This window comes from Triticum aestivum, chromosome 3A, assembly GCF_018294505.1.
Source record: "Triticum aestivum cultivar Chinese Spring chromosome 3A, IWGSC CS RefSeq v2.1, whole genome shotgun sequence".
NCBI lineage: Eukaryota > Viridiplantae > Streptophyta > Magnoliopsida > Poales > Poaceae > Triticum > Triticum aestivum.
The window spans coordinates 80,603,724-80,620,760 of record NC_057800.1 but is presented as its reverse complement, the minus strand read 5'-3'; the positions used below and the strand labels follow the sequence as shown (position 1 = coordinate 80,620,760).

The 17,037-nt window shown below is 45.0% G+C and overlaps 2 protein-coding genes across 2 annotated transcripts in view; both read right to left on the bottom strand.

Moving 5' to 3' along the window:
• Positions 1-12,349: 12,349 nt before the first annotated feature.
• On the bottom strand, positions 12,350-13,176 carry LOC123057983 (17.5 kDa class II heat shock protein). Its single transcript, XM_044480838.1, has one exon. It carries the CDS (start codon positions 13,074-13,076, stop codon positions 12,582-12,584), a length of 495 nt encoding a protein of 164 aa, XP_044336773.1. The 5' UTR covers positions 13,077-13,176; the 3' UTR covers positions 12,350-12,581.
• Positions 13,177-13,573: 397 nt separating this feature from the next.
• LOC123060414 (DEAD-box ATP-dependent RNA helicase 39) overlaps positions 13,574-17,037 on the bottom strand; it is a 6,863-nt gene continuing 3,399 nt past the window's right edge. The window contains exons 6-9 of the mRNA XM_044483123.1: positions 16,022-16,164; positions 14,976-15,105; positions 14,834-14,882; positions 13,574-14,323 (exon numbers count right to left, since the gene is read on the bottom strand). Coding sequence (XP_044339058.1) covers positions 13,752-14,323; positions 14,834-14,882; positions 14,976-15,105; positions 16,022-16,164 — 894 coding nt within the window. The 3' untranslated portion in view covers positions 13,574-13,751. The remainder of the gene's footprint in view (positions 14,324-14,833; positions 14,883-14,975; positions 15,106-16,021; positions 16,165-17,037) is intronic.

Here is a 17,037-nt window from a genome sequence, read left to right as displayed (position 1 = left end):
CAAAGACTAGTTGAGGACGAGGTGGCGATGTGTGTTGGAAATGATTCCAAGGTTGATAAGATCACCATCGCACACTCCCTTTACCTTCGGGGTTAGTGTTGAACCTAAAATAAATGTTATTTGGTGTTTGCGTTGAGCATAATATGATTGCATCATGTTTATTGCAATACGGTTATTCATTTAAGTCAAAGAATAATTGTTATTCTGTTTACATGAATAAAACCTTCTGTGGTCATACACCCAAGGTGAATGGTTTATTGAATCTCGATCGTAGTGATACACATATTCATAATATTGAAGCCAAAAGATGCAAAGTTAATAATGATAGTGCAGCCTATTTGTGGCACTGCCGTTTAGGTCATATTGGTGTAAAGTGCATAAAGAAACTCCATGCTGGTGGACTTTTGGAATCACTTGATTATGAATCATTTGATGCTTGCGAACCATGCCTCGTGGGCAAGATGACTAAAACTCCGTTCTCCGGAATAATGGAGCAAGCAACTGACTTATTGTAAATAATACATACTGATGTATGCAATCCGATGAGTGTTGAGGCTCGCGGTGGGTATCATTATTTTCTTACCTTCACAGATGATTTGAGCTGATATGGGTATATCTACTTGATGAAACATAAGTCTGGGTCATCTGAAAAGTTCAAAGAATTTCATAGTGAAGTGGAAAATCATCGTAACAAAAAAATAAAGTTTCTGCGATCTGGTCGTGGAAGAGAATATTTGAGTTATGAGTTTGGTCTTCATTTGAAACAATGCGACATAGTTTCACAACTCACGCCACCTGGAACACCACAGTGTAATGGTGTGTCCGGACGTTGTAATCGTACTTTATTGGATATGGTGCGATCTATGATATCTCCGATTTACCACTATTGTTTTGGGGTTATGCATTAGAGACAGCTGCATTCACGTTAAATAGGGCACCATCTAAATCTGTTGAGATGACATCGTATGAACTATGGTTTGGCAAGAAACAAAATATGTCGTTTCTTAAAGTTTTGGGTTGCGATGCTTATGTGAAAAAGTTTCAAACTGATAAGCTCGAACCCAAATCGGAGTAGTGCGTCTTCATAGGATACCCAAAAGAAACTGTTGGGTACACCTTCTATCATAGATCCTAAGGCAAGATATTTTGTTGCTAAGAATGGATCCTTTCTAGAGAAGGAGTAGTGAGTGGGAGGAAAGTAGAACTTGATGAGGTAATTATACCTTCTCCCGAATTGGAAAGTAGTTCATCACAGAAATCAGTTCTGATTCCTACACCAATTAGTGAGGAAGCTAATGATGATGATCGTGAAACTTCAGATCAAGTTACTACCGAACCTCGTAGGTCAACCAGAGTACGGTCCGCACCAGAGTGGTACGGTAATCCTGTTCTGGAAGTCATGTTGCTAGACCATGACAAACCTACGAACTATGAGGAAGCGATGATGAGCCCAGATTCCGCAAAATGGCTTGAGGCCATGAAATCTGAGATGGGATCCTTGTATGAGAACCAAGTATGGACTTTGATTGACTTGCCGATGATCGGTGAGTCATTGAGAATAAATGAATCTTCAAGAGGAAGACGGACAATGATAGTAGTGTTACTATCTACAAATCTCGAATTGTCGCAAAATGTTTTCGACAAGATCAAGATGTTGACTACGATGAGATTTTCTCACTCGTATCGATGCTTAAAAGTCTGTCCGAATCATGTTAGCAGTTGCCGCATTTTATGAAATCTGGCAAACGGATGTCAAAACTGCATTCCTTAATGGATTTCTTAAAGAAGAGTTGTATATGATGCAACCAGAAGGTTTTGTCAATCCTAAAGGTGCTAACAAAGTGAGCAAGCTCCAGCGATCCATCTATGGACTGGTGCATGCATCTCGGAGTTGGAATATATGCTTTGATAAAGTGATCAAAGCATATGGTTTTATACAGACTTGCGGTGAAGCCTGTATTTACAAGAAAGTGAGTGGGAGCACTACAGCATTTCTGATAAGTATATGTGAATGACATATTGTTGATCGAAAATAATGTAGAATTTTCTGGAAAGCATAAAGGAGTGATTGAAAGGAGTTTTTCAAAGAAAGACCTCGATGAAGCTATTTACATATTGAGCATCAAGATATATAGAGATAGATCAAGACGCTTGATATATTTTCAATGAGTACATACCTTGACAAGATTTTGAAGTAGTTCAAAATAGAACAGTCAAAGAAGGAGTTCTTGCCTGTGTTGCAAGGTGTGAAGTTGAGTAAAGACTCAAAACCCGAGCACGGCAGAACATAGAAAGGGAATGAAAAGTGATGTAGGGTGGGAACCCTAGGGGCCGATCTTTCACGAAAGGAGCGGATCCCGCGACACGAGGAGGGAAACGAGGGGAAAATCACAAGGGGGCACAAGAGAACACTCAAACCAACAAGTATGATCACACATGCGCTAGATCCATTAACACAAAGGAAGATACAAGATCCAAAGTCAACAATGGACAATACATAGGGTAACCGGTTCTTCTCCGTGAGGAGATCTTGATGGGGCCGCCCAAGAGGGGGTCTTGATGTCCTTCTCCGCAAGGAGGTCTTGAATCCAAAGGGATCTTCTGCGAAGAGGGGCCGCGGTCTCTCTCGTGGAGTAGATCCGATGTGGATGAGCAATGATCTATCTGTAAATATGAGCTCAAACAATGCTAAACCTAAAACATAGGTGGAGGGGGAGTATATATAGTCTAAGGGGCGTAGGGGTACATGGGCCACGGCCCAGATGCGCTGCACGCGGGCAAGGGGAGCCGGATGTCCGGGCGTCGGGCCGTATGTCCGGGCCTTCCCGAGACGCCGGATGTCCGGGCACTGGGGCCGGATGTCCGGGCTAGCAGTGTCCAGCCTTGTTGCTCTCTGGAATGGCGGGGTCTGGATTTCCGAGCTGGAGGCCGGATGTCTGGGAGCTCAGGACGCGCCGGATGTCCGGGCTGGTCGCCGGATGTCCGGGCCCTGTAGACTTGGCCGCTGGCTCCTTGCTGCGGGTGACACTTCCAGGGGCCGGATGTCCGGGCTAGGGCTGGATGTCCGGGTCCTGGGAGTTGTCTCCGTCTTCTTCCGTCGTTGCTTCCATGCTTCCCTCGCGGATGGTGTAGTTGTTCCTTGGCGCTTGCACTCCTCCTCCTCGTCCGTAGTGTTCCGACAATACATATGCATGCACACGAGAGGGTGTCAAGTAGTATACCATCCTCGAAGGGGTCAAGTGAGCACGTGTAAAGGAGATAATTCACCTTTGGGTATGTCAAGTAGATGTCGCATGTGTCACTCACCAAACGGACTCTTGACATGGTGATGTCCATAGGATGCTCCGCATCATCTCCCCCCCCCCCGGGAAAGATCCGACCTTAGATTGAAAACCAAATCACCATGGGAAAGAGATGGCTTCGCCGTGTAGAAGTGGACGTTCACCAAGTACTCGTCGTCTTGAAGCTCGAAATGGGCACTCTCCAATGTCGCACCGTCTAGTGATTCCTTCAAAAAGAGCAAGGACAACAAACACTTGGAAAAACAAATGTGGTTAGCGTTAGTGCAAAACCAAGCATTCAAGAGATGGTTCACCAAACAAGTGTCGTCATCAAGCATAGCATAGGGTGTGACAAAGGATTGTGACATGGCATGTAAGCATATCAATTGAGCACAAGCAAAGAAATCATGGGGATAAGTATGCAATTTTGAGGTAGAGATGCAAATATGTTTGACAAGTGAACAAGCATCTACCTCAAGATCATAGCAATCATGCATAAAGAACTCGACAAATGGTCGATGGTAGGCATAAGAAACATTCACAACACCAAATAAAATGAAGTGTCTAAACACATGGAACAAGTGTAAGACAATCCAAGCATAACATGCATAGGGTGTAGTGAAGATAATGTGGCACTCAACACAATAGAAAGAGCAATTGTTCATCATGTGCGAGGCAATCAAGTCAAACGTGTAGCAATCAATGGGACATGACATATGTGAAGTGATGACATTGTTGCAACCAAACATATGAGAGGAGCATGTAATCCAAGAATTGGATGCAACCCACAAGGCATATATATCATGATGCATCGAATGGTGAAAATGACAAGTCAAAGCAAGATCTCTAACATGTGTGCAATCAAGTGGTCCAATATGAACAAGAAGTCTCATGGTGCAAGCAACAGAAGTAGTATGATCCGCAATATCCATGCTCAAGAAAGATGTCACCTTGAAGGCGTGTCCTTGTGCATTCTTCACAATGCCGAAGTGGTAGGAAAGGTGTTGGAGAAGTGAGTCGTGGTCGAATGTATGAGGCTCGCTCTCAAGAGCTCGAATGGTCAACTCATGTGAAGCGAAAGTCGACACAAGGTCCAAGTATCCTACACAAAAGAGACACAAAGGAACGAAATTGTGTGTGTGGTAAATGTACACATCATCCACCATGATGTGTATGTGCACATGAGAGTTAGGACAAGATAAGCATCACTCAAAGAAATTTGATGCATGGTATAAGAACATGTCATCCATCATGAAAGAATAGTTATTGTGTATAACATGATGGGGATGCAAATTGAGCATACAAATATATGGGACATCAATATCATGTCCGTACATGGGGAGCATATTGTGCACATAAGTATGAGGATCATGCAATGGATTGGATGGATCAAAATCTCCTAAAATGTATGAGGAAACTATGGGGGTCTCCTCATGAGCAATAATGGAAACATCATATGGAGAAAATGGACAACATCCAAAACAATGCATATCCGAAGCTAGGTGGTCATGGCATGGCATATGAGATAAATGATGCAAAGGGAGCATATCAATATCATCACAAGAAAAACAAATGCCAATAACCATGGGCTTTTCATCTATGCCATAAGTGCAAATTGGGTTAATTTTAATGGCATATGCATAGTCACTACAATGAGATTGCAAATATGAGATATGATTGATCTCATGCATAGCATATGACAAGTCAAGCGGACTGTCAAACATGATGTGACCTAGAGAATTATCACAAGAAATCCTATGTAACATAGCATCACAACTAATAGACTCCACATGAGAATCATCATACTCATCATAAATGGGCAAGAAATCATCACATAAGGAAGTCGCACTAGCATGAAGCATGGTCATAGGTTGATCAACATCATGCAAGCAATCAATGTTAAGAATGTCCACTAGTGGGACTAGAGCATCACCTTCACCTATTTTACCTTGTTCATTTCACTCAAGTGGTGTAGGTGAGGTGGGTAAGACCAAATGGTGGTCAATATCATAATATTGATTGAACAATGTGGGGGTGCATCATATTCCACCATGGCCATCGTCTTGTCCAAAGGTAGGACGAAGTCATCGAGAATCGGCGCGTCATCATATATGGGACCTAACACCAAATGAGAAGACACAATAGAGGTAGAGGTTAAGTTGTTAGGAATCATAGTGGCATCACTCTCTTTATGTGGTGGTTCACTCACTCCCTCAAGGTAGGTGCACTCAATGTCACATATGGTGGAGTCACTCATCTCACTCAAGTGGTGGAGGTTGTGGCTCTCCTCACATGGGAATTGTGGCAAAACATCATATATCGGGCTAGTGGTGAAGTCACTTTCACTCTCAATATGGTGGCTAAAGTCACACAATTCAACATATGTCGCCGTGGTCGAAGGGAAAATCCCATGCTCAACCATCTCATTGTCGTCGCCGTGGATGAAGGCCGAAGATGGCATATCACTCTCGCCTCCTAAGATGGAAGCATCCTCCATGCTCGTCACCATGTCGCATGCCTCCAAAGCATGTTCCTTGATTGGCTCCATAGTCGTAGTCGTCGCAACACCGTCTTGAAAAAGAGTCGAAGTAGACTCGGCACCATCAATGCCACAAAGAGGGATGGCGATGAAGTCGAACTTGGGAGCGTCGTCTTGGAGCTCGTCGGGCTTGGACATCTTGGTTTTACTATCCTCATGCTCGCCTTCTTGGAGCTTGGTCTTCGAGAAGTGTGCTTGGGGTGGAGAATCCTTGGCCTTCATGAGTTCTTGTTCCGCCTTGAGAGCACCAATGTAGTAGTCGTCGAGGGACTTGTAGTTCTCGAGGAAGAGAGTCTTGGAGATGTCTTTGTGCAATCCCATCATGAAGTGGAACTTCATCGGAATGGGGTCGTCCACGCCGGCTCATCGCAAGGCTTTCTTAATCTCCTTGAAGTACTCGTCTATGGACTTGGATCCTTGGGTGGTGTTCTCCAATTGGCATAGAAGTTGTTCCATGTAGGTTGGAGGCACGAACTCGTGCCGCAAAGCTCTCTTCGTCTTGGGCCAACTCATGTTGTAGGTCTCTGAAGGTGTGTGAAGCCACCATGTGGACGCGTAGTCATGGAAGTTCCTTGTGGCGCACTTCACTTGATCTTCGGGAGGAACTTGATGTAGCTTGAGGTAGTCGTCCATCAAATGCTCCCACTCAAGATACTCCTCGGGTTCTTGAGTCCCATAGAAAGGAATTGCGTGGTCAATGTCGAGGTCGTAGTAGCTCGTGGAATTCGCAGACTTGAGCTTGGGGAGCTTCTCTTGAGGTGCTTGTGGGCGAATATGCCGTATGTCCGTAGGCGAAGATGCCTTGAAGTCGCTTGGCAAAGATGCCAAGGGAGATGGTGAAGTCGTTGAGCGGTTGTTGGTGTTGAGCTCTTGACCTTCACGTTCGTGATGGTGATGGTGTCGATGCCGATGTGACCTTGCCAGAGATGGTTTCTCGGAGGCATGTGCTCTTGAGCGTCTTCTCGGAGATGAGGAAGACCGCTTGTAGGACTTGATGAGGGCTTTGATCTCCTCCATTTGAGCTTGCATCTTAGCGTCGGTGGAGTTGTTCGTGGCATCGAACTCGTCGTTGTTGTTGTAGATCGAAGATGAAATGCCTTGCCTATCCATCACAAGGCTCGAGCAAATATGAGTGTGAGAAAGAGAAGAACTATACCAAATGTACCTTGACCGACGTTGAAGATGGATCAATGATCACTCAATGATGTAACAAGGAAATAGCACAATTGGTACCAATTCTTGTCAGTTTCTCACACCTACACAAATAAGGCTTATGGTGGAGCTTGGTGAGGATAGTGGCACAAAAATTTGATGCGAAATGTTAGCAAGAGTCAATAATGTTGAAAGAGATTCACAAATTCGCAAGTGAAACAAGTAGACCAATAGCAATGAATGGCACACGGAAAGGCACACACGGATAGATAAATGGGGTCGTGCAACCAACGAATGAGCTCAAAATGTGGAATCCACGGAAAATGCTCTTGTTGCACAACTCTAGAGAGACGCTAGCACGATTGCTCAATAGGCGGATACGACACTTGTGCACAACCTATAGGAGACAAAAATGCAACGACTTCTATCCCAAGTATGGTATGTATATGATGTTCCGGTGGTATGATCCAAGATGATCGGATACGACAATCTTATGCAATGTGGTATGATGCTATGGCACTTGCTTACGAGCTCTGTGTTCACTCTTTTTCTTTGCTTAAAAGCTTATTCTTTTTTTTATATGGCCACAATGCGAAATGCACAAACCAAGGTAGCAATTGGGTATATACGGGAACAAACTTGTGGCACAAGAGATGATATGATGATACCAATATGATATGGTATGTATGCAATGTATGGTGTAGATCACTAATGTGCACAAGTAACGTTGCTGGGAATACTCAAATGTCTAGTCTCGATAGGCAAGTGACGCAAAATAGGCTAGGGGTTATCAATGCAATGGCAAGGGAATATACAATGGAGGGATACCCCGATACCAAGATGATATGGAGGTTATCGTCCTTGGCGATGATGAGTGGCGATGATCTTGATGGAGATACCAAGATGATGGAGACTCGTCCCTAAGTAGCCGATACACCTTAGGAAACGGAAAAACCACGAACTCAAAATCTCAAATGTCAAATGTCAAATGGTGGTAGCGGGAAAGCGGTGGTGGTTGCGGAAGCTCAATGGGATTGCGGAAATGCAATGATGGGTTTTGCGAGTAGGCAATGCGGAAATGGAGGATGAGGTGGTGGACTATACACGGTGTCGGAGTTGGAAGCACGGTCCCTAAGTAGCCGAAGCACCTTAGGAGACACAACTCACAACACTAACAAAATTGGGTTAAGTTGGGGTGGTGGAAGTGTATGGTGGGCAAGCCTATGCAGAAGTTATGGTGGTGGTTGATGAAGAAGCGACTGTCCCTAAGTAGCCTAAACACCTTAGGAGACTCAATCACAACTCAAACAACCTCAAATACTATGGGGGACAAAATTGATTAGGTTGCGGAAGCCGGTGGTGGTTATGCGGAGGTTGTGGTGGAAGCCCTAGGCAAAGATGCCAAAGTTACAAAACATTTGATGGAGTCAAATGGCGATGGTAGTATTTTTGTGGGAAGGGGGATGTCAAGTGCTTTTCAACGAGCTAAAGAACGCGAAAAACGGACTCTGGATGAATTAGTTATGGACAAAACGGTGAAACGGAACAGGCTGAGTTGCCAGGGGCCGGATATCCGGGGGTCAGTGTACAGAACCGTGCAGATTTTGCGCTCCAGGAGCCAGATGTCCGGCTTGGGGCCCGGATGTCCGGCCCGATGGCCTGGATGTCCGGCCTTTGTCCCGGATGTCTGGCCCGACGATTCCAGATCTCGTTTGGGGTGGAAATTTTCGAATTGGGGCGGAAATTGATAATTTTGGGGGCAAAATTGGAGAGATTTTGTGGATGGAAATTGGGGAAAAGCGAATGAAAAGATAGATCTACCTGCAACACACGAAATCCGCGGATCGAATCCAACAAAACTTCATCAAACAAAACAAAACACAAAAAAATGGGGGCTATTTTTGTGGGGAATTTTTGAATTAGGGACAAAATCAACAAAAACTAGGCTAGCAACACAACAGGGAGGCTCCAAAATCATGATCAACGTGGCTCTTGATACCAATATGATGTAGGGTGGGGACCCTAGGGGCCGATCTTTCACGAAAGGAGCGGATCCTGCAAAGAACACGAAGAACACGAGGAGGGAAATGAGGGGAAATCACAAGGGGAGCACAAGAGAACACTCAAACCAACAAGTATGATCACACATGCGCTAGATCCATGAACACAAAGGAAGATACAAGATCCAAAGTCAACAGCGGATGATACATAGGGTAACCGGTTCTTATCCATGAGGAGGTCTTGATGGGGCCGCCCAAGAGGGGGTCTTGATGTCCTTCTCCGCAAGGAGGTCTTGAATCCAAAGGGATCTTCTTCGAAGAGGGGCCGCGGTCTCTCTCATGGAGTAGATCCGATGTGGATGAGCAATGCTCTATCTCTAAATATGAGCTAAACCAATGCTAACCCTAAAACGTAGGTGGAGGGAGAGTATATATACTCTAAGGGGCGAAGGGGTACATGGGCCACGGCCCAGGTGCGCTGCATGCAGGCAGGGGGGCGGATGTTCGGGCATCGGGCCAGATGTCCAGGCCTTCCCGAGACGCCGGATGTCCGGGCGCTGGGGCCGGATGTCCGGGCTGGCAGTGTCCAGCCTTGTTGCTCTCTGGAATGGCGGGGTCCGGATTTTCGGGCTGGAGGCCGGATGTCCGGGCTGGTCGCCGGATGTTTGGGCCCTATAGACTTGGCCGCTGGCTCCTTGCTGCTGGTGGCACTTCCAGGGGCCGGATGTCCGGGTCCTGGGAGTTGTCTCCGTCTTCTTCCATCGTCGCTTCCATGCTTCCCTCGCGGATGGTGTAGTTGTTCCTTGGCGCTTGCACTCCTCCCTGTCGTCCGTGGTGTTTCGACAATACCTATGCATGCACATGAGAGGTGTGTCAAGTAGTATACCATCCTCGAAGGGGTCAAGTGAGCACGTGTAAAGGAGATGATTCACCTTTGGTATGTCAAGTAGATGTCGCACGTGTCACTCGCCAAACGAACTCCATAGGATGGTCCGCATCAAAAAGTCATTCCCTATGCCTCAGTCATAGGTTCTATAAAGTATTCTATGTTGTGTACCAGACCTATTGTGTACCTCACCATAAGTTTGTCAAGAGGGTACAATAATGATCCAGGAGCGGATCACTGGACAGTGGTCAAAAATATCCTTAGTGGAATAAGGAAATGTTTCTCGGTTATGGAGGTGACAAAGAGTTCATCGTAAAGAGTTACATCGATGCAAGACGCCGATCTGGATGAATCAAAGTCTCGATCTAGATACATATCGAAAGTGGGAGCAATTAGCTAGAGTAGCTCCGTGCAAAGCATTGTAGACATAGAAAATTTGCAAAATTCATACGGCTCTGAATGTGGCAGACCCGTTGACTAAATTTCTCTCACAAGCAAAACATGATCACTCTATGGGTGTTAATCACATAGCGATGTGAACTAGATTATTGACTCTAGTAAACCCTTTGGGTGTTAGTCACATGGATATGTGAACTAATCACATAAAGATGTGAACTATTGGTGTTAAATCACATGACGATGTGAACTAGATTATTGACTCTAGTGCAAGTGGGAGACTGAAGGAAATATGCCCTAGAGGCAATAATAAAGTTGTTATTTATATTTCTTTATATCATGATAAATGTTTATTGTTCATGCTAAAATTGTATTAACCGGAAACTTAGTACATGGATGACAAATGTATGTAAAGAGACTTGCCGGTAACGAGATTGAACTTACAGGATGTTGCATTACGGAACGAGTAAAGAGACTTGCCGGTAACGAGATTGAACTAGGTATTGAGGTACCGACGATCGAATCTCGGGCAAGTAACATACCGATGACAAAGGGAACAACGTATACCGTTATGCGGTTTGACCAATAAAGATCTTCATAGAATATGTAGGAACCAATATGAGCATCCCGTTTCCGCTATTAGTTATTGACCGGAGATGAGTCTCGGTCATGTCTACATAGTTCTCGAACCCGTAGGGTCCACACGCTTAACGTTCGGTGATGATCGGTATTACGAGTTTATGTGTTTTGGTGTACCAAAGGTAGTTCGAAGTCCCGGATTTGATCACGGACATGACGAGGAGTCTTGAAATGGTCGAGACGTAAAAATCGATATATTGAAAGCCTATATTTGGACATCGGAATGATTCCGAATGGTTCGGGCATTTTTTCGGAGTACTGGAAGGTTACCGGAACACCCCGGAAAGTATATGGGCCTTATTGGGTCTTAGTGGAATAGAGGAGAGGGAAGGGAAAGGAGGGAGGCACACCCCCAAGCCCAATCCGAATTGGGAGGGGGGCCGGCCCCCCTTTCCTTCCTTCCTCTCTCCTCCTTCCTTCCTCTCCTACTCCTACTTGCAAGGGCTCCTACTTCTATTAGGAAAGAGGGGGAATCATACTCCCGAAGGGAGTAGGACTCCCTCGGGGCGCGTCATAGAGAGGGTCAGCCCTTCCCCTCCTCCACTCCTTTATATACGGGGGAGGGGGACACCTCATGAACACACAAATTGATCAGTTGATCTTTTAGCCGTGTGCGGTGCCCCCCTCCACCATAACCCACCTCGATTATATCGTAGCGGTGCTTAGACGAAGCCCTGTTCCGGTAGCAACATCATCACCGTCATCACGCCGTCGTGCTGACGAAACTCTCCCACGAAGCTCTACTGGATCGTGAGTTTGCGGGACGTCATCGAGCTGAATGTGTGCAGATCGCGGAGGTGCCGTACATTCGGTACTAGGATCAGTCGATCGTGAAGACGTACGACTACATCAAACGCGTTGTCATAACGCTTCCGCTTACGGTCTACAAGAATATATAGACGATACACTCCCCTCTCGTTGCTACACATCACCATGATCTTGTGTGTGTGCGTAAATTTTTTTTAAAATTACTGGATTCCCCAACATAGTCAAAGAGAATTTTGGGACGCTGAAACTGAGAGAGTATGTATAAACGTAATGCTTAATTATCTAGTGTCAAAAACATTGGACGCTGAAACTGAGAGAGTATGTATAAACGTAATGCTTAATTATCTAGTGTCAAAAACATTTTACAGTATGAGACGGAGGGAGTACCAATCTATCTTCTACTCTAAAATTCTGATTATATACGTAGTAAAAACCACCACAAACAGACACCTTTCAACCATGGGCGAATTAACTGACTTCCATTGAAATCCAGTGGCTCTGTTTTTCATTTCAGACAGGGGACTTATGTCCACTCAAATTTGATTTTGGGATCCAAACAAATATTTTGAAAAAACAAAAAGATGATTTAGAATTATTTGAAGTTGTGTGCACCCCCAAGATTAAAGAGACACTTCAAGTTAGTACAAACTTGAGTCACTTATTTTGAGCTGGTAAGTTTGAAACAAAGTTGATGATATTTCAGAAATTTCATTGAAATTGTGCACTGAAAGCGAAAACTAGTCACACAACACTCTCGAACACCATACGAGCAGAGATAGAAAACACACAAGACACATCACGCATCTCAGGAAACTCACTCCCTAAGCATCGATCACTAGTTCACTACCCACTCGGCAGCTTCGATCCGGCGTGCAGGCAAAGGACCTCTCTCTGGTTCGGTCGTCCCATCCATGCATCTCTCAGGCGACCTGGACCTGGATGGTCTTGGGCTTCTTGGGCTCTGGCGGCGGCAGCTTCTGCACGGAGACGGTGAGCACGCCGTCGCGGCAAACGGCGGAGACCTTCTCCATGTCGGCGTTGTCGGGGAGCACGAACTTGCGCATCAGCTTGCCCATGCGGCGCTCCATCCGCAGGTACCTGGCGTCCTCCTCCTCCTCCCTCCGCCGCTCGCCGCTGATCACCAGCACCCGCTCGTCCTCCACCTGCACCTTGATGTCGCCGGACCCCAGCCCCGGCATGTCCACCACGAACGCGTACGCGCCCGGCAGCTCCTTCACGTCGGCCGGGGTGGCCGCCATGGCGCGCGCGTCTCGGACGTAGGCACGCGTCGGCGTCGGGCCCTGCTTCTCGCCGGCGGCGTTGCCGGGCCCGCCGGCCTCGCCGTCGGGAATGTCCAGCAGGTGCTGCAGCGCCGCCATCAGCGGGGTCTCCAGCCCGAACATCCTGCCCTCCATTCTCGCTCGCTGCTGACCTCCGAGCTCGATCGGTCGGTCTCCTCGGATTGGACTGCGTTGGATTGTCTGCTGATTTTTTTTTTTTGTGGAATGCCTTGGTGATGATGCGACGGACGGGAGGAGGAGGGAGTTTATATCGGTGATGACGTGGGGCGGGGAGTCCGGATTCTGGAAGGTGACGGAAGCTTCTGAAACTTGGTGGAACGCGCGGGATGCGGCGACGCGGAAAGTTCCAGAGCTCCATCACGGTCTTTCTTTAGGAGCAGAGACATTTTCCTTTCACTTTTATTTTTGGAAAGATGATCCGTTCTCCAGAAACTTCTCCAATCCTCCCGTGCATATCTGCGATCACTGCTGGTTTGTGTCGAATTCAGGGACTAGGAGCATCGCAACATGGTCAGGAACAAACTCGGATAAATGTCAGTCACCTCAAAATAACGAAGATGTGTAGTAACAAAGATTTAGGGCAAGACAATGCTCCACACTCTTCGTGTATATACAAATAATAAAAGCACAAACAATTTTTTTTTATTCCGGATGCCGTGGTAAGATCTCAATTGTTTCTTTCTCTTTTAAAAAAGTTTATCAAAATTGTAAGCCGAAAAGCACAAAAAATGGCAGAAACCAAGTCACTGATATTTACAGGTTACAGGATCAAATATCTCAGATCGACCATCATGAAGCCTGCGCCGACTTCCCGGTGCTGCGCCCTCTGAACCCAACCACGCTCAGCTTACTTCCCACCTTATTCAGAGCATCCCCCTTCCCACCCTCCGGCCTGGCTCTGCTGCTCTTCCCGGCCTTCTCGCCGCCCTTGCTGCTCCCAGCTCTCACCGGCTTGGCCTTTCTGGCCTCTGCCGGCCTGGCCTTCGGCGGGTTCTTAGACGGCGAGTGCTTTCTGGACGAAGATGGCTGGCTCTTGGTCGACGACCGCTTTCTGGTCGAAGTTGTGTCCTTGACGGCGACCTTTGGTGACCTTCTCGACAGTGTGACTCCCCTTTTGTTACCCTTCTGGCTAGCAACCCTCGGAGCATCTGAACTCCTTGCCGACCTACCCCTCGGAGCATCTGAACTCCTTGCCGACCTTGCAGAAGTCCTTCCCTTGGTGCTTGGGTTTTGAGAGTTGGCGGAATCCCTCCTGACATTGCTAGTCGTCAGCGATTCTAAGCTCTCGTTTTTCTTCATGGCATCCTCGATCCTTGTCGCTAAACCCACATCTTTCTTTGCGACAAGGCTTGTAACTTTCCCTGCATCAGGCGGGAAATGACAATACGTGAGTATCAGCATGAAAGGTGGAAACACGTAGTACCTGCTTCTTTACCCAAAGACTACCCAGTTACAAGTACAGTTCACAGTTACAAGTACAGTTCAAAAATCTGTCAGATTGCCACAAATAACATATCTTTGTTTGACCATCTCCCATCATCTCATTTCTAAAAAATACTAAAAAAAAACTGCAGACCATTGTCCGATATAATACACTAAAATCAGAAGTTCCTACTAACTGCTGCCATCTCTTTCTCTAGATTTGCAAATCATGATTAGACTCGGCTAACATTTAGATGATTAGTATATCTGGTTACTGCATGCAAACTGAAATAAGAATTTTAAGAATTCACAGCAGAGCATGCATGCAAATTTTATACGTATTACATATGTAAGGTTAAGAGAGTTCATAGTGTGTGCAGTGGCTCCCATACAACAAATGAAAACGATTATGTGTCTGTTCCAGGTTACAGCAAAGAAGCGATTAATACCTTTGGCTCCCATACGCGCTGTTCTCCCTGTTCTGTGGAGATAATCAATCTGTAGTGCCAAAAATTTCTAGAATAAGAATCCTTGAGATTTTTGTGAATTTATTCACAGCAGAAATTAAAGAAATATGCAACTAAGACGTACAGAGTTTTTTGGGAAGTCAAACATGATGACATGGTCAACCTCCAGGTCTAGTCCTCTAGCTGCCAGATCAGTGCAGACTAATGTTGGGCAATCACCCTCTTCATTCCGGAACTTGTTTAGGTTCTCAACTCTACAAAAAGTTAAAGCTAGAAACAGTCAGCATAATTCAAGTAAAGTTTTGCAAATTTTCTCCTTCTTTGTGGATAGCTTGGTAAATACTCCATCCGTTCACAAATATAAGATGTTGTAACATTTTTCTGAATTGGATGTATATAGACAGGGGATTGGATCTTTTGCCCCACTTTACATGGGGTTTGATGATTTGCCCGAGCATTGTCTCAATGACTAGTGGCCCCGGCCCCACCCATTATTCTCGGGGCAAATTATCAAAGTTAGAAGTAAACTGAGGCAAAAGATCCAATTTCTCATATATAGACATGTTTTAGTGTGTTTGTTCACTCATTTCAGTCCGTATGTGGTCCATATTAAAATATCCAAAACATCTTACATTTGTGAATTGAGGGAGTAGTTATTAGCAGCCTAATCAAGCTATAACAAGATCATAAGAATAGTAACCACCGAACACACACATTCTTATTACAAAAAAAAAACTACTGTACACATTAGGTCATAAAATTAAGGCAGTTGGTATACTACCACCATAACTACACAAATGGCTTTAAATAGAAACTTGATGTGTTATCCCAGAATCAAATTTTGTTGTCTTACTGACCATATCAGTGAAATTCGCCTATACAAACTTAAGCGCACTCTGATCTTGTGCTTCTATGATGTATGTGTGGTGATGTATTTACTGAAAAAGATCAATATCATAAGGCATGATCGGCATATAATTAGGCAGTCAGGCCAGTGACTAATATGATCTTGAAAATTTCAAATCAAATGATTGTACTCACTGCATCCCCATCGAAGGTGAACACAGGAAATTGGGAGTTGGGACAGTTACCAAGTTACATTAGATCTATCCTCTACATTTTGTTAAAAATTATATCGTAAGGCAGGAACATGTTAGGCAACTGACAGACCTCTCCTCCGCAGGGACCTCTCCGTGGTAGTTCACAGTAGATATATGATTTTCAGTAAGAAAATGGTCCACCGCACGACTTGAATTCAAAGTGTTGCAAAACACCATAACTTTGTTTCCTTTTGCTAAGCTTGGCTCAAGAACCTGCAAGAACAAAATCCTTTAGTATCCCGTGCATTTGGCATAATACAGAGCAGGGAGTTGCCATCAAGTGTACACTACTGATTTCGGAGCAAAAATTCAAGAAAGTGAAGACGTGAGATCTTGAAAAATAATTTTGAAACAAAGATACACATCACAGGTCTGTTTATCTTAACTCTTGTTTTGGGCTTTTGGCTATGTCCTCTATGTGTCTTTTGAACATTAACCCAAGCCACAGATGCCATCACAAAGTGTGCTTTATGTTTGCACGAAGAAGTTATTTTTAAGAGTTGATCTATGGAAATTGAGTTTATAGGGCAGGATTAGCTCGTGAGGATGAGGTTGATGCTTAAACAAGAGAGGGCACGGCAAAATGCGTGAACAATCCTATTAGTTACTTGCTTGCTTCGACAGACTACCCCCTATGGGTTTCCATAGTACCAGGTTCAACTCATCTCTAGGACTCATAACTGAGTACAGCTAATTAATATAACTCTCATACCTAGGATTTTTAACAGAGTAAGGCTTGTTCAAATAAAAAGGGTTAATCCTGATTGGCTAACCGACTCCGATTGACTTAGAGACTGAGCTGTTCATAATCCAATTAAAGGAGGATTATAAATGGATAGATGTCTTCGATTTCCACTGGAGATTGGGAATCGATGGACTTTCATTAGGATCTATTTTATTGACAGGATTTATCACTACTTTAGCTACTTTAGCAGCTTGGCCAATTACATGGAATTCGTGATTATTCTATTTCCTGATGCTCGCAATGTATAGTGGTTAAATAGGATTATTTTCTTCGCGAGACCTTTTACTCTTTTTTTTATCATGTGGGAGTTAGAATTAATTCCTGTTTACTTACTTTTATCC

Coding starts and splice junctions, on each gene's coding strand:
- LOC123057983 (XM_044480838.1), bottom strand. CDS start 13,076: ATGGAGGGCAGGATGTTCGGGCTGGAGACCCCGCTGATGGCGGCGCTG.